This window comes from Pygocentrus nattereri, chromosome 7 (assembly GCF_015220715.1).
Source record: "Pygocentrus nattereri isolate fPygNat1 chromosome 7, fPygNat1.pri, whole genome shotgun sequence".
Classification (NCBI taxonomy): domain Eukaryota; kingdom Metazoa; phylum Chordata; class Actinopteri; order Characiformes; family Serrasalmidae; genus Pygocentrus; species Pygocentrus nattereri.
Genome location: NC_051217.1, coordinates 11,522,387 through 11,544,223, shown reverse-complemented (window position 1 = coordinate 11,544,223; position 21,837 = coordinate 11,522,387). Strand labels below are relative to the sequence as shown.

At 38.4% G+C, this 21,837-nt stretch overlaps 2 protein-coding genes across 2 annotated transcripts; one reads left to right on the top strand and one right to left on the bottom strand.

Annotated features, from left to right (window-relative positions):
* The first annotated feature begins 11,659 nt into the window (after window positions 1-11,659).
* Window positions 11,660-17,369, top strand: si:ch1073-390k14.1 (cryptochrome-1). Its single transcript, XM_017693272.2, is given in 11 exon segments — window positions 11,660-11,710; window positions 11,742-11,896; window positions 12,514-12,594; window positions 12,596-12,667; window positions 12,979-13,067; window positions 13,184-13,234; window positions 13,237-13,412; window positions 13,693-13,754; window positions 13,756-13,882; window positions 16,431-16,656; window positions 16,798-17,369. Coding segments are annotated over 11 exon segments (1,662 nt in total).
* A 978-nt stretch (window positions 17,370-18,347) lies between these two features.
* On the bottom strand, window positions 18,348-21,394 carry gcsha (glycine cleavage system protein H (aminomethyl carrier), a). Its single transcript, XM_017690495.2, has 5 exons — window positions 21,222-21,394; window positions 19,975-20,054; window positions 19,723-19,786; window positions 19,373-19,504; window positions 18,348-19,083 (listed from the first exon to the last, which is right to left on the bottom strand). The coding sequence occupies exons 1-5, from the start codon at window positions 21,370-21,372 to the stop codon at window positions 18,986-18,988; spliced, it is 525 nt and encodes a 174-aa protein (XP_017545984.1). The 5' UTR covers window positions 21,373-21,394; the 3' UTR covers window positions 18,348-18,985.
* Window positions 21,395-21,837: the final 443 nt, after the last annotated feature.

Here is a 21,837-nt window from a genome sequence, read left to right as displayed (position 1 = left end):
CACACAAAAAAAACCCTCTCAGCACTCAGCATTCTTTTTTCTCTCTGTGTGAACAGATGGCCTTCGCTATCAATGTGTTTAGTCCATCCTTTAAGACACACACATTCTTGATTCTCCAATCCTGTCAAGTGGGCCCCAACAAGTTGTTTTCCCCTTCTGTCCTCTTTTTTCCTTTTCTCTTCCCACTTCATTCAAACAAACTGAGCGTGAAGCACGCCGCAACAGGAGGTAACCACAATGGAAATGAACTGTATTAGCATATCATCTAATGCCATGAATATGCAAACGGGATGTCTAATTTATGAGTTTCTATTCTAACCCATTCTGCAGTCCTCTGTCTTAATCTCTTACTTTTTCCTCCTCCAGTTTCCTTCCTTCCTTCTTTTTCTTCTTCTTCCTCTTCTTCTTCTTCTTCTTCTTCATCTTCGCTCTGTCTTATTCAGTATCATTGGGTATGGATGACCTGTTCAAAAGAAATAAATAGGAACCAGGTCCAGAATTAACAGCTGGAAGAAAAGAGGGGTCACTGTTGAAGATACTGCATGGTAGGATTTTGAACATTGTTGAATGATAAACTCTAAATTCAGTCTAAATATCTGTCAAACAATTCAAATAATTATCATGACTAATCACATTATTTTTGTGTAGTTAAGCATGATCAATCACATTTGTCTCATTTGCTCAAAAGAGAGATTGTTTTCATTTAAACGGCAGTGCATTTTTATAGGTATACCCATATGCAAAAACTTAAACATCACTGGTCAAATTGCAAGTTTTGTAGATTTTCTAAGTGAACACATCCTCTACAGAGAACACACTGAAATATGTTTGTAAAAATTTGAAAATAAACAATTGTGAATTAAAACTTGTAAAATAAAGCTCGGTGAAGGATGTGTACTCATTTCCACTTCAAATATCAACAAAATGAAATCTGACCATGGCACGCAAACTTTGCATGCAACTGTATATGAGTGGATAAAATAAGCTTCATCAGAACATATTTATGTTTTCAGTATTTCACTATTTTAATTATATGATTGCAAGTTTGAACCTGAACAAGTGAACATGAAAATAAGGTGAATGCAGTTTCCAATTTTCATCACTGAGAGCAACAGTGGCTGCATCAATTCCTTAATGACTGTAGCCCTTTTATCCTTAAACCACTACAATATGTCTTGTTTTGATGAGCCTTCTTTGCTTTTGTTAGTTTGCTGCTTGTTGATTGGTCAATAGTTCTCCCGTGAGCACTGTCCAACACAGTTACTGATACTGCCTGCACTGCGGTGCATTTTTCTTGTAAATGAGGTGTCATAATCAATGCACTTCAGAGATAACAGATTCACAACATTTCAATAGCTGAGTGAGGAGAGACAACAATGGAACTTGCCATTTTTAAGCCGCATTTGAACTAGAAGGCTACAGTCCCAGAGTCAGTCATAGCAGTATACAGTAAAGGAGCAGCTGAAGGCTAAAACACAGATAATCTGAAAAGTCAAACTAGAAAAATGCATCAACAGAATTTTGTTTTTTTGTGATGATCATTTATCACACTAAAACGTTATTACCCTGTTAACTCTGACAACACCAATGTAAACTGCAGAAACAATGCAGAAAGGTGTCAAACGAGACAAATGTGTTATTTGATCCTCAAATGAAGTAAGGCAAAGAAATTTTAATGAATCGCACCAAATATCTCATTTCTAATTACAATTATGAGACTTCTTACAGAAACACCCTTCAGAAAGGTTAAAAAATGTATCTCAAACACGCTAGCAGGAACCTGAATGGATGTGACGAGCACCGTCATGTACTATGATCCCAAACTGCTGAATTAACAACAAAACACTGCAAGCTGTTTAGCATGGCCACATATTCACCTTCTTTGCCCTCTGAACATGACTCAGTGAGCCACATCATGATCAATACTATGATTCAACAATTTAAGTTGATTACAGTTCTTTAGGAAACGATGCATTCAATGATTCAATCTGAGTATTCAGAATTATTTTAAAAAATACTCTAAATACTCAAATGTGACTGTAGTTATTATTTACACAGTAGATAAATACAGACAATAAAAATGACCAAATTTCCATAGGATTTTAATTTTAGGAAATTAGCTAAACATTTTATTATGGCCATAAAAGAGCACACAGAGCTGTCTAGCTCTGTGTCCAGAGGTCCAATTTTCATCTATTTCATCCAGTCAAAAGTACCATTAGTACAATTTATACTTTTTCAGGAGATCTTTATGAAAATATTAGATATAAGATAATTCTCTTTCATAATATCATGGTCAGAACCGAGCCTTACTCCTCTTTTGATGTTTTGCATTTTTTATATTTGCGTTGCATCAAAATTTCATGATGAATGAACCAATAGATATGGTCCAAAATTATTTGGGGAAAATCTCATTACATTCATTCGCAAAAGGAAGGGTTTTTCCTCCTCTTGTGAAGTCAGCATTTTGTAAATATAAAGTTTTGTTCCATTAGTCCACCCTTTCACTGTGAGAAGATAATTAACTGTGTTAAGAGTATAACAGGTTGTGTAGCTGTCAAGAAGCTGTTACTGAGATAAAGAAACTATGTGACTGAGAAAACAGAGGAAATCTAACTAACAAGTTGCTGGCATTTCTCAGAGTAGTGGATTGACCACCCCAGAGTCCATAACTCCAATTCATTGTATTTAGGATTTCTTGGACCGTAACATGTAGAAATGCAACCAACTTCTAAGATTGAACTTTGGATAAAATATCCCTGCAGATATCTTTGATAAACTGAAAGCCTAACAAAAAAGAATAGAATCTGTAATAAAGACATATATATATGTATATAGAGATATATACATATACATATAGATGCTAAATACTTAAAATCTGATATTATATTAAGTTTTTTTCTTCTGTGTAATATTCTGTTAAATATGTTTTCTGTTTTTTGACTGAAAAATGAGTAACTTGTGCTTAATGGCTGTTTTGACTGGAAATAAAAGTAAGAACTGTATTTTATAAAATATTTTTATAACTGAGTTGTCTTTATTCTATAACTAGAGCATGATGCAGTTGAATTGTCACCTTCAATTACACTTCTAGAAAGTATGTCTAGTCATTTCTGAGGTGGCCTGTAAGAGCTTCCTGACTACTGTGTGAACAATACTCCATCTCATGGAGATGGAATAAGCCGATGGACAGTATTTGGGGGATCAGGTGACAGTTTCACCTCTAAACCAACACTAGCAGCACCCAGATCAGATCATCATCTTTATTCACTTTTACTCTTTCAGCTTTTCTCCATGTACACACACTCACGCTCAGTGAGTTACAGTAAGGGGGCAGTAGCAGAACGCAGTGGTGTATAAATCACATTTTCCATCAGCTCCTGGTCTGACCTTTGACCTGAAGAGTTGTATGGTTTTCAGGAAGGTATGCGTGACCTGGTCGATAGTTACAAGGTCTCTGCTCCTCGACACCATATTATTCTCGCATCTGTCCATTAGCGGGGCAGAAAGAGTAAATCTCTTTCTTTCTCACTCTCTCTGCCTCTCTCTCCCTCACTTTCTCCATCTCTCACACATGCAGAGAGAGAGGGAGAGATAAGAGACAGAGAGAGGGAGAGAGACAGAGAGAGAGAGAAAGAGAGAGCAAGAGGGAGAGAGATGGAGAGAGACACAGAGAGAGGGAGAGAGAGAGAGCACGCATCAGAAATATTAAGAACAGCATGGAATTACAATTGCCATGCATGTCACGGGGCCTTCAGGTAGTGTTGCCATGGAGATCTACGGATGGAGGTGTGTGAAGGTATCATATTTGATGGGAATGCTGGCTCTTGCAAGACAGTGTGTGTGTGTGTGTGTGTGTGTGTGTGTGTGTGTGTGTGTGTGTATATATATATATATATATATATAAATACATATATGCACTGGTGAATGGGAATTGTCTTCAGTACGCTTTAAGGTATAAACCATCCTCTGTATTCCTCTGAATAAATAATAACCACTGTTTTATCTTCTCCGCTTCATTCACTGCCACAAATTCAGTGAGAACTCCTTTACAAATCCTTGTTTTTTATACGTAAGAGGAGTAAAATGTAACATGAATATTTTATGCCTCCTGCGAATTTTGTGAGCAATCGGACAGATATTTCTTAAAAGACACCCTGAAGACCACGAGTAAAAGTCTTTTTCACTGTCTGTATAAGTGTTTAGAAGTTGTGTGTAAAATTGTTTTAATAACTTTTCTGGTGGTTACAATATTGCACCATTTTGAAGCATTTCAACAACTCACAGTTTGAGCTAGCGGTCCGGCCTCCACACTGTGGGGTTACTAGTTGTAGTGTTACTGCTAATCCTGTCAAGGAAAACAATGAGAGAAATCCATATTCTCTATATCCTCCTGCCAAAACAGTTCATCTTTTTAAGTTTTTAAAACTTTCATCATTTAAGTTTTTATACAGAGATTCATCAAAAACATTCTAAAGATGTCATGTAAATGAAATATACTAATAACATTTCATGCTAATATTTGCTCTTCTTCTTTGTGGTCAAAAATACATTTGCTGAAGAAAGGTGATCCCTGAACTTTGCACAGTACAGTAAAATATTACTATCATTGATTCACCCTGATGTTTTGATTCATCAAAAACACACACACGTCATATATACATGTATGTTTTTAATTATATATATATATATATATATATATATATACAAAACAAAAATAATAATTATATCAATAATAATAATAATAAGCTTATTGAAACTAATTAGTAGCTATGCATTTTCTTAATATATGTACATTTGTATAAATACAAATGTGTGTGTGTACTTGTAAACACGGTGCAAATGTAAATATACTACAAGTGTATACATATTTTTCTAAATGTATACACATCACTGCTGTCAGAATGAAAACACCATATCGCCAAAAAAATTAACTTTCTTTAAATGTAAGTTATTGTAAGAAGATGTTTCTTTGTTGTTTTTTTTTACCAATCAATGAAATTTTGAAGAAAAAGGCAGCAATATACATATATATATATATATATATATATATATATACACATATATTTATATATATATATATATATATATATATATATATATATATATATATATATATATATATATATATATATATATGTGCCCTGCGATGGACTGGCGACCTGTCCAGGGTGTATCCTGCCTTCCACCCGATGACCGCTGGGATAGGCTCCAGCAACCCCCCACCATCACCCTGAGGGAAAAGTGACTTAGAAAATGGATGGATGAAAATGTATATATATATGTGTGTGTGTGTGTGTGTGTGTGTGTGTGTGTGTGTGTGAAAAGAAATGACAAAAATGAAGATATGAGGTGTTGTTCCAACTGCGATTATATACGTATAACGATTAAAAAAAATTCTAAGATTTTTTTTCAAAGCAGAAGGAAATGATGGTGTATGTTCATCACTGCTAATCCTTTTCTCTCTCCATTTCCCACAGAGCTGTAAAGGTAATGCTATAAGTGTGCACTGAGACGATGGGGATCAGGAGCGTATAACAGACAAGGAGATTCATGGATTATCTGAATTAAAGGAATTATTACAGGATGAGTGGACATTCATGGGGATTGCAGAGAGATCATGGAGATGGTGCTGGAGCTGTGTGTGTGTATATGAGCAGATGAATGTCTGTATGGGTGTGTGTTCATGGACTGAGCGATTAAACTGGGTTTAAATAGCAAAAGCAAACCAATCCGTGTTATAGAAATAAAAATATATACATGCATACATCTGTCTGCCCTAAGAGTTATTTAAAATTCATATCGTAACACTGTGGCTCAGTATTTATCTCACACATACCACTCACATCAAACTGGCAGAAAAGATGCTGAATGATTACTCATAAAGAAAAAAAATGGGAAAAAGAGGCTGTTGCAGAAAACACATTTTCAGGCACACTTATTCACACAGGCACAAATGATGGTGTCCCCAGAGGGCAAACCGCTTGCGTGCATGTGCTGCAAAACCAAATTCAGTCCTATTGTGAGTGCACCCTCCAAGTGAAGAAAGGAGAACAAAGGAACATGCTGTTTCTTGTTCATCCTCTTCTCCCTATCTCTCTGCCACTCTGTTCTTTCTGCAAGCTATTTTCACTCTTTCTCTCTCTACATGTCTCCTCTTTAACACATTTCTAGCAGCTATTTTTCAAAATGCAGAAACACACCCGGCTAAAAAAAACACACCCGCTCACACATACACTCAGCAGTCACTGTCTAGGAAAAAGTCATTTATAATTTCTGGCATTTTCTCCTCTTCACCCTCTCTGTGTGAGATATGAGTAAAGACCAGGATGATCAGTAGCTGCCTGTAAATGCACATGGTTCTGCACTCATGGGCAAATAATGACCCCTATGGGTTCATATACTGAATTGCAGTCCATATTCATTTATCTTCTCTGTTGAATGCAGCCATTCAACTGCCAGAAACACTACCCTTTTCTTTCTCTTTTTAACATTTACTAGTATTTTGCCGGTCAACACTACATATAAAAATTCAGAACTTGTTTTGGAGAGTAAATACGATGACTTTTATTTGCACTGAGATTTGAGATTATAACCCCTTGGTTCCTATCACCACCACTGCAACAAAATCTGAATCATTAACTTTCGCTACTGTTTCACATTATGGACAAATAATGCAGGATTCTGGAAATATCTGTGGAATTTCACTTATAAAATGAGAACTTTGGATTTTTTTTTAATTTCCTCATAATTAAACCATTAAGATGAACAAAGTCATTCAAAGTGGTTTAATGTGAAACATGCCATTTTCAGAAATATACATAATCAGAATTATTAAAAGTGGTGGTGATAGGAACCAGATGTCCAAAGTGTTTAATTGCTTTGAAAGCTGCCTCACCAAAAGCAATTATATGAAATGATATGAGTGCGTTGCCTGATGCCTGAGACATTGTTTAACGATAGTACATGTATATATACTGTATATATACACACACACACACACATATGTATCACTGAGTTATGCAGAAATTTGTGGGAGGAGAGGACTGTTTCACTACTTTATTTTGCATGATGATATAAAAAGGGTGATGATATGAAACTCTTATGAGATTTAAGTGGAAAAATACTGTTATTATCTCAACTGTATTTTTCATTTGCTTTGTTTTAATGCCTTGAATAACCCTCTTCAGCTGCTTGTTACTTTACATTTTAACAATATAATTTTACAATGTATTCATATACATGTCTCTCACTTTCAAACTGACTTTCACGCATTTATCACACCAGAACCGCAAATCTCACAAGTTGATTAATTATCCTAGATAATTAAGTTCTAAAATGAAACACACAAAAACGTCTATCATCATAACCATATGTACCATTATTATTAAATCACTAATGATGACTAATGCTCAAATATGTCCATGGTTGAACAAAAAGATGTATAGTTTTAATATTTCATAATAAATGTAAAATTCTTCTCTGGCTCTTTTGCTGTCTGTCACATTTCAAGCCACGTCTCATCTCTCTGCTGCTCCGACTCCTTTGCTCCCTCTTTCCCCTTCACTCGTCCTCCCCGAAAGGCTGCAGTAATGTGATTTCTGTAATGTAATTTGTCTGTGGTGTCTGTGCCATGTGCGTGTGGACAGTGGGGAGGATCTCGCTCCTGCCCAGATGATTTATGATCTGTGTTCTGCCGTTTTTCTAAAACACGTTTCTCTTCATTTATTTTTAATCTGCAGAGCGATTAGTTCTCCCTGTCACCTGCTACACCACGTCTGAGCTTGGCGTTAATGAGACAAAGAGGAGAAGAGAATTCAGGGAGAGAGCAGGGGAGAGATATGGGCTTATAGGAGAGAAGGGGGAAAAAACGATGAGGTGAAAAAATGAAGGTAAATACCATGCGGTTTCTGTGATGAAGACATATTGGCTTCAGTACATATTTGTGGAGGAACAAGAGACACACGGCCATCATCTGATCTGAGAAGAGAGGTCAAGCAGAGATATTTTGCAATGAAGCCATGAGCTGTTAGTATTTCCTTAAGTGCCTTTAAATGAACAATCAGCAAAAGTGGAGATCAAAATGCTACACCCAATCCAAATCAGCCTCCTGATTTCCATGGCAACACCTTCCTATTTGCACTCCTCCTCTTATATGCCTTGATTACTTCTTTTCCCTCTCTACTTGTCCGCTGATCCCTCTGCTCAGTTCCTTTATCTCTGCATCTATCCACCTCATTGTCCTCCTCTTAAGCTTTGTCGACAAAATACCTTACACTGAATTACTGATTCACAGTTGCAATGGTGGACAATTACATAATGATATAATGATCTTTTTTATTATTAATCCTTCGCTGTTTGTTTTCAGTGTTCTCAGTCACTGAGGCCTCGGTCCACATTAAAGCTCAGGTGCATTTGTTTGCGTGTAATAAATGTGCATAAAGATTCTACAGTATCATCAGTTGAATTAGCTGGCACTGAATATCCATTTTTTCATGTGTGTATATATTGCATATTGTATGTGTAATAACTGAAATGGCATAATGATAGCAGAAATAGTCATCTCTGTATCTCTGTCTTCATATATATAGTTTGTCAAAGATGATCATTATTATGTGATAATAGCTCCTGTTACAGTTTTTTTTTATTGAAGTTGACTCTCCTTCTCTTTCTCTCTGTGTAATTACTGCACACTCACCTCACCAGGGAGCAAGCCTTAAATAAAGACCTGATCAAATTCTGTAAGGTGAGTAGGAGAGAGAGCGAGAGAGAGAGAGAGAGAGAGAGAGAGAGAGAGAGAGAGAGAGAGAAAGAGAGAGAGAGAGACAGAGAAAGAGGGTGTTTCTCCACTGTATTGATCTGCTGTCTGTAAGGCTTGTTCTGCTGTCTAAACATTATTGATTACTCCTCCCTCAAGTATAGGCTCCCTGTTCAATTTTCATTTTCCAGCTATTTGTTCCTCTTTAAAGGGACTTGATTCCCCTTGTAAGTCAATACACATGAAAGAGAAAGTCTGTGTGTTTGACAGAAAAGTGTAACATTGTTCCACGTTTTTCTCTAGTTTTGTGCCTTTTATCTTTTCTAGTTTCCCTAATCTCCCTAAGATAGGTAAGAGCCGCCAACTTATCTTTGATTATTATTCCTATTATAATTATCATTATCATTATTATTATCGTTATTATTGTTGTTGTAATGTTAGTAGCACGTGCATTACTTTGGTATTAACACCACCTACTGGCCTGAGTGTGAATTGCTGTTTTTGCTACTTTTGTTAATCTGAAAATTCGAAAGGGCTATAAATGTTAGCCGAGGCTCTCAATGACCACCTTCGCACAAGCCTGCATTAAACAAGGCTATGAGTCAACTGCCTTAAAACACCGATTCCCTCAGAATACAGGTACAGAGGCAGCTAGAATCTCCCTCCAATACAAACAACGTTTCTTCGGTGAAATAGTGGTTCGAGCTGGAGTAAAAATAGCCAAACATCTTGAAAAAGCTTAAAAAGTTTTTAGGTCAAAAACTCCCAATTTGACTGCAGAACTGCACTGAAACCTATTACTACATCCAGCATCTATAAGCACGGGTCTGGACTGTGTTAGCCTCTTTTCTTGTCTATTTGGGGGACAATTAAATGCTAAGGCGCCAGTACGACATGCGAGAGAACCAGTGAGAAGGCGTTAGTCAGAAACTCCATAAAGAAGAAAGAGAGAACAAAGTCCATGTTCACTTACATGTGCTGAGCTCTAACTTGTGTAAAACTGGCTCTAGAACGGACATGACAACATAAGATCTAAGCGTATAACTCTAATACACAAAATACGCATTTCCATAATAATTTTTCTATATTGATGCTGATTCTACTGTGTTTAGTGAGCACCTGCTTTGCTGAGGAGGAGGAGGAGGAGCTTCCTGCGACGTTCCTGAATGTGATTGGTCAGAGTTTTCGTTAAGCACAGGCCACCAAATAGTGTAATGAATTCCACCAAATATTTCATTAAAAATTTAGCCCAGTGTATTACGGCACACAGGGCTGTGGCGAAATGTAAACTGTGGATGTTTTGTACTGTTTTTTAAACTGAATGTGCTGAATCGCGCCCAGAATCCATTTCAAGTGAGCATTGCTTACGAAACACGCCGGTTGGAGCTTGTAACGCAACTCTCGATTCAGCTCGATTCCTCACGTCTCGTTAGGTAATATCAGTTCAGTGTGCTAACTTGTAGGCAGATATCGACTCTTTTTAGCATTGTTAAAGTGTAATCTGTTAATGATAAATCTTTTTTGGGCTTGAATGTTTTGCTCCTTCGCTCTGAGAAATGTCACTAGCTAAAGCCTCTCAGGTCAGAGCAAAGCTCAGAGATGTGATGTTGGGTCTAGAAGACCCCAAGGGTTTTTTCTGTCTCCGCCTTTCTGCACTGGGCGAGAGAGACACTCGAGCACTGTTTCTGGACCTGATTAAGTTTCTTGCTTCAGGACACATTCAGCTGTATAGTCAGATCACTACCATTTTCTTCAACTACTTCTCCTAGGTAAGTTTGACCAAACTTGTGTGTGTACCATGTCCATTCCAGCTGTCATAATTAAGATGAGTTTACTTTGAGCAGATTAAACCTAGTACCACTAAAGAGGATTTTAGATAAAAGTGTAATCGTCTACTTTTGAATAACACACACAGTCATTTGTATTCCATTTTGGTTCTTTCCCATACCTAGATTACATCTATCTAGACTAAAATAGATTTTTAATTGTGAATTACAACTGGCATTGCAATTAAGTCCAAGGCTAGGCTTAAAGCGACTCTCTGGATAAAATAAAAAAATATAAACATCACTACATTTGTTGTAGACTCTCTTACTTGCCACCTACAGCAGAGTCATATAATGGACTGAGTGAGATTGTCAGGTTTAAAACTAGAGAAACCTCTGATGATGTAGCTTGAAGGTGGTAGCAACAGTTTGTGCTTACCTTTTTGGGGGTGGGCGGTTGGAATTTTTTCCCACAAGCAATTTCACCTCTGTGTCATTAGCTTGTATGTCTGTATGTGTGTGTGTGTGTGTGTGTGTGTGTGTGTGTGTGTTGGGGGGTTAGGGTGTATTTGTGTAATGCATGCTGGGTACTGTAATGAGATAGAGCACTGATGGACAAAACACAAAAGGGAAATACAAAAAGCATGAATTCTGTCAAGCTGATGAGTCTGAGTGATCCAGTGTTGCATTACAGAATACAATACAAAATGCTACAAAATGAATATGAAATGCTAGTTTTAGGCAGAATATACCTTTAATAAATGTTTGGAAAGGAGGCTTTTTATACCGATCACAAGAAAGAAGTAATGTTATGATAAGGAACACTAGTTATTTAAATACTGATAACACATCTTTTGCTCTGTTTCATAAGGAAGATGAAGCATTAGAAGTGGCTATAGTTCTTTCCCTTTATGACACCACTCACAGAGATGATCCTCTTCAAAGCAGCAGCTCTGACCAGTTGGCCAAAGAGGCATTGGAGGACAGTCAGGCTGGAGATCCAGAGAAATCCCTTAAGAACGAATGCCCTCTGAAAGACACCAGGCCCCAGAGAACCACTACCATCATTAAAAAGGACAGTAATTCTTACTCTTCATCATGTCCTGCAGATGATGAATCTAAAAATCCTGATAACATGAGCCACTCAATGAAGCCAAAGAAGTCACGGAGGCATCGGCAAAAAGCAGCAACTCATGTAGAGTCCATTGGCCCTGCAGCTTGTTCTGCTGTGGTTCCGACGAGACCTCCGCATGTGGGACAACCCGGCTCTGATTGGCTGTCTTGAGTTAGGTGCACAGATCAAATGTCACATCTATCACTCCTATTGCCTCAGAGACCCCTACACTTTCAGCACAAAGGGTGTTGGCCTGCGAGATGGGTCTCAAGAATGGTTTTATGTAAGAAAACCTCTCTACATAGTAGCGTAGTATAGTAACTAACAACTAGTTAGTTTAATATAGTAACTTCATAGCAGAGGTTAAATGGCCCATGTCATGGAAATCTACATTTTCCTTTCCTTTTTTAAATAAAATAGCTTGATGTAATATGTAAACATTGTTAAAGTTCTGAAACACACTATTCCAGGTTGCTATATTCTGTATATTGAACCTAAGCTATAGAAACATCTCATTCATTATTTAATTACAACCAGCACTTGAACATATATTCAGCTGTTCAGCCTTGAACAGTTTAGCTCCACCCATTCACGCTGAAGTTATAAGGAGTTTTAGCCTTGATTGTAGTTAGAACAGAATAATAAAATAACAAACTGGTCTGTTTAGTTCTACGCAATAAAGAGAGGTTTGTTTATGGAAAAAAATTATGGCAGTTTTTGGTACATAAAATCACATAAATATCATAAATGGACCTTGAAATGTGTCAACATGTGTGTTCCATTCATCATGAAATGTATATGTAATGTAAAGGGCAGCTGGTGTTTCAAATGATGTAGAAAATTGTTCATTCTTTTGCAGGAATTGGTTTTGGAATTGGAATTGGTTCTGTGTCTCACTTTATGAGCTGCTGCCAGCAAAACTCTGGCACTGGAATCGGCACACCATTGGATGCTCCTTGCATTCTGGCCTCAGGGATGCCCCCTCATGCAGCTGGGACTGGCTCGCATGCCACACAGAAAAGATGGCACAGAAGTGAGCTTTTTTTTACAAAAGCAAGAGAAAAATAATTGTCTGAGAATTGGGTCTTTCAACAAGTCGGATGGAGGCAAGTGTGTGATCATTTAGGCCTGCGGTTTGGACAGAGCTAAACTGAGCTTACATTCTTTGTTAGCTATAATTAGCCTTGTGGCTATAGTGCAAAACTAATGAAGCACACTTGTCTTGGGTAGTTAACTATGTTTGTAAGGATGGGGGAGGGAACTGTGTGAATTAGATTTGTGGCCTTTAAGAGTTTTACTGAGGAGTGTTTTAATAAAGGTCTTGTTGTGTAATGCACTTGACAAATTGACTGGGCAGTGAATATTCATCAAGCCTGGGATTTCAGTGACCAGGGAGCTTGTGCTCGACTGGAGACCTTCTTGAAAGATGGTGAGAGACATCTTTCCCCTTAAGCTATTATTTTAGACAAATCTATAGGGCTGCACAAGAATTGGACTTTACTTCTTCTTAGGAACTTGATGAATTTTAATCGTCATGAATTTCAGGTGTTAACCGGTATGAGTTAAAGTCAACCCGAGCAGATGCTTCAAACACCAGCTCTCTCCATATCTACACTTTGAGCAGCTGAGTGCACGCTCACTGTTGTGGGACACTCAATGGGCTCGTTGCCGGCCTCGCAAGTTCCAGCGGAAGCTGGCATGGAGAGATCTGGCATATTGGCAGCTCAGCCTGTTCCCACACCTGCCCTGGGAGTCCCTCAGGCCACCATACAAGGCAAACCTCTAATCGGCTTGTGTACATGTTTAAAATAAATAAATATTGTATGAATAAATCCTCACTTTGTGTTGAATGTTCCCAGTTCCTTAGGTGTGCATTCATGCAATTAGTACTACCTATGCATGTGGTTTTTTTTGTTTTGGTTTTTTTTTTCTGTATCTGTGCTATGATTGTTTTTTGGGAATTGTGATAAAGCATAATGATAGTTTTTTGGTAAATGTTATAAAGTATAATGCAGGTTTATTTTTGTCACATTCTCTGTGCTCTGCATTCTTAGGCTCTACGCTGGAGTTCAGACCGTGTCCATCTGAAGGCATGGCAGCATGGGCTACCAGGCTACAGTGGATGCAGCAATGAGGCAATTGTGGCTGACAGGCTGGATGAACAACTACATGAGGCATGTGGTGGCATCCTTCCTTATTGCCTACCTCCATGTCACCTGGCAGGAGGGATACCATTGGTTTCAGGTGAAGAACAGAGAAAAAGACGATGCAAAATTAAGAGACATGATGTAGATATTCACATTTTATGATGATGTCCTTTCTCAGGCATTGACTGTAGTGTTTAATTAGCCCAACAAGTTATACAGAATAGATTATGATTGGATAGGTATCAGTGCTTAACTGGTTATCATAGTCAGTTTCATGATTTAAATACAAACTTATTCACTGTATTGACATCAGTCACAAAGTTAACATTATGGTCCAATCCCATTTCTTATTTTTGCTGCTACCACTTTTTTTGGAGTCACTCTGCCCCTGGAACTGAGTTACAAGGGCTAGTGTTTGAAATCTTCTCCTTTGAAATGGGACAACCCTCAAATAAAAAAAGAACACTACCATCAGTAGTCATTCTAGGTGGTAATTAGGGATATGCATCCATGTCTTACCTCACATGAAGTGCTGTAGTGTTCTGCTGCAAATCAGTTAAAGGAAATTAAAGGGGAATTTGACTAAATTTTCAAAATTTCTGCATAAATCATTTGTTGAAATGTATGCAAATTCAGAGTGTTTTAATGCAAAAGAGTGAATTACAGACAAACATACCACCTCAAATATTTTTTAAAATGGTGGAACCAGGGTCAAGATTTCTACAATACAAATATAGACATTTTATCAGTAAACACAGTATAAATTATCACTGCTATGCCGATGACACTCAGTTATACATATCAAGCGAATCGGATGATAAAATCAAACTTGGAAAGATTGAGGGCTGTGTAAAAGACATAAAAGACTGCATGTTGAGTAACCTTCTCTTACTTAACTCAGATAAAACAGAGGTCTTGCTTCTTGGTCTAAAAGCAGCTAGAAACAAACTGTCTAACTTACCTTGTAAACTTAACAATTTCTCAGTTGCATCAAGCTCATCTGTTAAAAACCTTGGTGTCATGATAGACCTTGATCTGTATTTCAATGAACGTATAACTAATACCACTAGAACAGCCTTCCTGCATCTCTGCAATACTGCTAAATTAAGAAATGCATTATCTCTACAGGATGCAGAAAAAATAGTTTATGCTTTTATTACTTCAAGGCTAGATTACTGTAATGCCCTGCTGTCTGGCTGTCCCAGCAAAAGCCTCAACAAGTTTCAGCTAGTCCAGAATGCTGCAGCCAGAGTCCTCACAAGAACCAGAAAATTCTACCATATTAGCCCAGTTTTATCAACCCTACACTGGTTACCAGTTAAACTTCACATTGATTATAAAATTCTATTATTGACCTATAAAGCTCTAAACGGACTCGCCCCTCAGTACCTGAGTGAACTTCTTTCCTACTATGAACCATCACGCCTACTTAGATCACAAGGTGCTGGCTCACTACTCGTACCTAGAATTAATAGTTACATCGGGGGGAGAGCCTTCTCATACAAAGCCCCCCAGCTCTGGAATAATCTTCCTGTTAATGTTCGGGACTCAGACACAGCCTCAGTCTTTAAGTCTAGGCTAAAAACTTACTTGTATAGTTAAGCCTTTGGTAATTAGTCTTCCCTGTGAGATCTAGACCTGCAGGAGTCTCTGCTGCTCTGTTATACTGTAATCTGTGGTCAGCCACTCTTTACAGAACTGACTCTGTATTTTCTTCTTTTCTTTGCCAAGTTTGCCAAACTACCCACCCTGTGCATCTGATGCTGTTGGCCCTTCTGCCCTGGTGCCACTGCTCACCAGCTATCGGCTTGACCACCGCTGTTGCTGCTGCTGCATAATCATAAACTAATCAAATTAGCCACTGCTTTCTTTTTTCCCCACTTTGTTGTATAACACTTCATAGTAACAATGTTTGCTATCCAGTGTCGACCAGAGGAGGATGGGTTCCCCTTCTGAGTCTTGGTTCCTCTCAAGGGGAGGAAGTTTTAGGGAGTTTTTCCTTGCCACTGTTGCCACTGGCTTGCTCATGGGGGCTTGGACCCGGATTTTTCTTTTCTTTCTTTCTGTAATAACTGGTCGTTCTATAAAGCTGCTTTGTGACAATACCTGTTGTAAAAAGTGTTATATAAATAAACTTTGCTTGCTTGCTTGCTTGATTTTATTTACTATTCAGAACAACCAGTGAACTTACATATGTCCTCCTTTATATGTAATTTTAAATCGTAAAATAATGCTAAATACATGTAAGTAATAATACACATCTTTGGGTATTATTTCCCTTAAAATACCTCATCATTAACATTAATAGATTTTTTTTAATATATTTTTGAGAAGCAAGTGTATTTGCAAGAGAGTGTATTAGGCATGAGGCAGCTAATACATTTTTCACAATAGCTTTCTGTGAGGGAATTTTTGGAGGCATTAAACTTGTTTGGTGATTTGTCCACATCACCATGAACAGTTCTGACTCTGCAAGCTGCTCTGCACTGGAGAATTTCACATCAAACCACTCTCAAAGTCTGTTTCTACCTTAACAGTTTAATTATGCAGAAGCTCAGAATAATTGGTAGGATTCCCCTTAAATTCTCTCCAGAGGTTTGGATCATGTCTTATGTGTTTTCCTTTTCTGCTTCATTTCCCTGTAGGACGCTCTAGTGGATGTCGATGTTGCTATAGACATTATGATGTGGCAGAATGGAGGCATATGTGGTCTGGACCACTGGAACTTCGTCATGCACTCTGTTGATGCAGCGCTGACCTGTGACCCCTACGGAAATTATGTTAGTCAGTGGTGCCCTGAGCTAAAGGCATTGCCTGATGACTTTATCCATAAGCCCTGGAAGTGCCCAAGCTCAGTACTGCGTAGGGCAGGTGAGTCAGTACTTTGCTTGTGATAATATCAGCTCTCCAAGGATGTGGACACAAGTTAAAATAATGTGTTTGCTCTTCAACTGTGGTCACTGGGCTAAATAAGTGTTTCTCTCCACCTCTCATCTTATGCCATGCATGAAGGTGTAGTTCTTGGCCAAAACTACCCTGAGCATATTGTGTTCGATCTGGAGGAGTGGCGTGCCCAGTCACTGCAAGATGTTACACTGGTGCGGAAGCGTTTCAGTGAGTATGTATGCCAGCAAACAGACTGTGACCTAGTGCCTCTGCCTGCCAAGCTTGCGCAGGATGCCATGGGCAGTGGGAATGACATAATAAGGCATGGAGAAAAGGAGTTCCTGCTCCCAGTCATTACATGAATGGAGTGAACACAAACCTAAAGATACAGACACTAATGACAACCCATACAGTAAGTTCTAAAAGGCTATGTCAACCGCCATCGAGATGAGAAAATTGCCTTTCTGAATGAGTGTGACTTCACAGCCAGCGTAAAGTATGAGAATGCTCAGAGGAGAGAGAGGTTGGAGAAGGACCGCTGCAGCCTCAAAGGGCTCCAGTGCCCTTCTATCAATAAAGGCAAAGGACAGCATCGCAACGTCAGGCCCTGTGAGTGGTGCTGTACAAAGAAGATTAAGAGAGAACCTGGGTCAAGTCTGTCTCTCTACCTCAGGCACTCTTGTGAAGGAACATGCTAATAGGTGTGTTGCTAACAGTAGTTCAACTTGAGTTTCCACTTGATAGATAAAGACTAAAGTACCTGGGAAAAATTACCTCAGTCACCCTTAGGACTTATGAAGAAAAGCTTAAAACTAGCATATGTAATTTGTCATGTTATGTAATATTCTATGGTCGATTTGACAGAATTCATGATTTTGTATTTGCATCCATTAACGTTCTCTCACTACAATACTCAGACTGCATGATGCAAACAAGTCACACAGCCACTGGGAATCCCCTACAACTACAAAGAAATCTTCGTACTGGATTTTGAGGCCTAGAAATACTGATATATTTGGCTATTATATTAACTATTTGGCCTCCTTCTGCATTAGCGAGCTGGCAAAGGACAAAGAAAAATTAAACAACCTAAACCCAAAAAATCCACCCCAAAGTCAAAGATGTTCAAATAAAATGCATCATCAGAGGACGCAAACAGGCATGTTTACAACAGATGCATTATTAGTTGCATGACAGCTGATCAGTGTTTACACTTCTTTTACACTGTGCCCAGTCCTATTAACCAATATCAGGATGATTACCCTGCTGGAACACCCGATAGAACTAATCAATAAACGGACAGGTTTAGTTGGTGTTACAGTAGGAAAATGACTGACAATATGGCATTTATGAAAAGCTCTTAGGTTTTCATTCATTCATTCATTCATTTACTAAGCCGCCTCTCCATCAGGGTCACAGGGGGATGCTGGAGCCTATCCCAGCAATCTTCAGGCAGAAGGCAGGATACACCCTGGACAGGTCGGCTCTTAGGTTTTATGTATGTTGATTGTGTACATCTGCCAATGATTGTGAACTTAAATCAGCCTTCTTACTCTAAGGAAGGACAAGCAAGCTAGGTCAACAATTTTTTTCCCCAGACAAATCAAAGAACCTCGTCCATTACAAGGATAGTGAAATTATGTCACTCATATAACAGAAGAAAAACACAAAACAAGTTTGAGAAATTAGGTAATCTTTTTATTAAGTGTTAATAATCTCCACCTATCAGCTGCTGACTTCAAACCTGAATGAACAAGGGTCAGCTCAACCTTTGGTCACCAACACAGACACATGGCGGACGTAGGTCTTCCTCAACTGGATCCGTCTTTCAGACAAAATAATAATCAAAAAAGTGGTCAGCTGCATGGCAAACTCTAGTTTGTCATGTACCCCCATTCATTTCACAAGACTTAACTCTTACAACATGCCACTGATAAGCATGACCGCACAATGGAATACTGTACTGATTCCTTCTACATTGGATAAACAGTTATGTTTGCCTTAAACAGTTGTGTCTCCATTAAAGTCACTAATATATCTAAAATAAAACATTAATTGGTCAAAAAAAGTGTGCTGCACTTGCACCAGTTTTTTCCAGTAGTCCCCTCCATGCTCTGTGTGAGACTATGTAGGGGCTGACAGTTGTTGTGTTAGATCTACACTATCTAAACAAAAGCAGAAAGTAGCTCTAATCAGAGGAATCAGTAGTGATGAAATGGCCAGTCCACAATTGACCATATTGTCTTTTTCCTGTTCACCCAAAGGAGAACTCATGCACATGTAAAACTCCTGCACACGCTGTTCTAAACAGCCACTAGTCCTCTATAGATCTGATGTATCTCTCGTAAGCAGCTTCATCCATTAGGGCATCCAGTTCTTCTGGTACAGATATAGTCATTTTTATTAGCCAGCCTGTAAGAACAACATGTTATTTAGTGACATTAAAGGAATACAAACATGTAGGACTGCTAATGCTAATCACATCCCCCTTGTACAAAAATTATAAATCATTAGATAACACTGTAATAAAGTTAGAAACTTATTCACATCAAAAGACTTGTCACAACAGAGTTATTCTGAACCTTGAGCTGTTTTGGGGCCATTTCACTTCTCAATATTCTATATGTTGAAAGGTTTAATGCTCAACCCCAAGTTCATTTTTATTAAGAAAAAAACAGGAATAAAGCATCATTGATCTCACCGTCTTTGTAGCAAGACTTGTTGACCAGTCCGGGATTCTCCGAAAGGGCATGGTTGACCTCTGTCACCTCGCCAGTTAATGGGGAATATAGTTCACTAGCAGCCTTCACACTCTCCAGAGCACCAAACTCATCTAAACACAAACACATACATATTCTTAACTGCACATGCCTTGTAAAAGCTGCATAATTAATCATATCTGTGAATACAAATCATTAAGAGCAATATTTTGAAAAGAATTTGCTGCTGTGTCTGATCCACTCAGATCACTGACTTGGTTGTGCGCAAAATAACACAGCAGTAAAATTAAAAGAAATGTCAATTAAGAAAACATTAACTAGTGAATTTTACCTGACTGAGAGAGCTTTGTGCCAACTTCAGGCAAACCACAGTAGACCACATCGCCTAAGGCCTCCTAGCAGGCATGAGACAAGGATCAACACAGTACTAGAATACATGATACTCAGTAGCTGCTTCTAAGTGCACAGTAAATGACAGGTTACATTAAGGATTATAAGTGTTCACACATGAATGCATCTGTACTACTCACTGTTCACAAGACCATTTAATGAATCAACCCAACAAATTAACTACCCCACCCACCTGAGCAAAGTTACTGATGCCAACAGTGCCCATGCCGTCCTCCACTCGTACCCACTCATGCTTGTCTGTATACTTCAATGCTGCAGAGTGAAACACATGTTATGGGGGAGACAAATTATCATTAAAAGATGATAACTGTTATGAGATCATAAGATTAGTGCAGTAATGCTCACAGGTGGGTTACACTTTCTGTCTACAGTGCAATAAAGGCTTGTGCAAAAAATAGTGCAAAAGTATTAATGAATTAACCTTAGGCACATTGACCATGGCCTGTGCCAGTAATCTAAAGTCCTTCTCAGCATGCAGACCACATAACATAGGACATAAAACAATGGCCTGCGTGCACAATTACAAAGGTGAAGGATGCTGTGATACACCAGTCCTGCTCTTTTTACATGAACCCTCAATGGTGAAGGTACTGTGCTGTCCTTGTATCACACTTTTCATTTGGAAAGGATGCTGAATGTGCTTTTGCTTTGTTTGTTTCACCAAAATGAGCACAATTGTCCACTCACTCCAAACACAGTGCATCTTTAGGCTTGCAATAGATCTACAATACTGATGAAAGAAATAACTGCTTAATTTAAATGTTTATTTACAACATTTATCAGATTGTGTGGCTGCTGATTTTATGAGGGACCAGGGGTATTTAACAAAGCAGAATTTCTGACTTAGACAGCCAACTTGTGCCCAAAGATGGGGACTGACCAAAGGAGTGTTTCTCAGCTCTTTAATTATTGGACAGGCTTGACTTTTGGCTGACGTTACTTGGCTAACTGAGAAATCCTATACGCAAATAATAACATACATAACTATTTTGCATTATTATTATTATTTATTACGTAGATAGCCAATTAACGCTGCAGTATGACTGGCTCCTGATTTATCTGTAAGCGTCAGACAATGTAGCGTTAGTATCTTTTGTGAATTAGATGATTTACATTTACTACATCCCAACTGCTTCGATGCCAAAGACAAACACCGCAGCTAGCCGCGCAGAAAACTAGCTAAACTAGCGAACTAGCCAGTATATTTGCAGAAACGAGGCAGCTTGAGCTCCAACGTTCAGCTCGCTGTATTATTTAATGTTACCGCACTATTAGCTCCACAATAAGCCACGTCGTCTGAGACTTTACCTGCGCTGGCTGAGGGGAAAGCCTGCCCTTTAATGTAAAGCGAGCCGGGGTTGAAAAGTTTGAGCCTCTTGAGGAGGTCAGACTGCTAAACACAACCGAGACTGCTGATACCTGAACAAAAGCGGGGAGCCACTGTCAGGTTCCTTTTAAAACACGTTCTCGCCAACAGCCGAGCAGGAGACACAGCATTTGAAGGCGAAAGTCGGGGAAGAGCATGAGTTAAGTTTGCAGAAGCACAGCGCAACAGAACACACACCGCCATTTTCCCCTATTACGTGTAAAGCAGTGGACCGGTCGCGCCTTATTTATGTCACTGTTGATGTGCGCACGCTGTTGGTCACCTTCATCTGAGCGCATTGAATAGACAAAAAAACGGACATCCATCCATCCAAAATACATCCTTAATAAAAAAGATTTAAAAATGTCTCCATGTATTAAAAAAGATTTCATTTACATAGAGAAGATACCTGCATTGTCGTGGACTACACAAAGAAACAATCAAGTTATTCCTTAATCACTGTTTTAACACACAAGACTGTGATTTGGAGAGATGCAAAAACTTTCACCTTTAGGAGGCTTAGAAGTGATTATATTTTATATTGGTTTCATATTCACAGAGCAAAAATGATCTCCAAACCCAACCTATTGTAAACCGAATTCATGAATGTCTATTGTATATTCTTGATTGTGTTAGATTCGTACATTTTGCTATTTCCTGACAAAGCAA

Excerpts from the sequence above, each read along its gene's own strand:
- gcsha (XM_017690495.2), bottom strand. The coding sequence starts at position 21,372 with ATGGCGGTGTGTGTTCTGTTGCGCTGTGCTTCTGCAAACTTAACTCAT. Across the intron at positions 20,055-21,221 it reads GGCTCCCCGCTTTTGTTCAG|CATTGAAGTATACAGACAAG; the intron begins GTATCAGCAGTC and ends TTCACTCTGCAG. Across the intron at positions 19,084-19,372 it reads CAAGTCTTGCTACAAAGACG|GCTGGCTAATAAAAATGACT; the intron begins GTGAGATCAATG and ends TTGTTCTTACAG.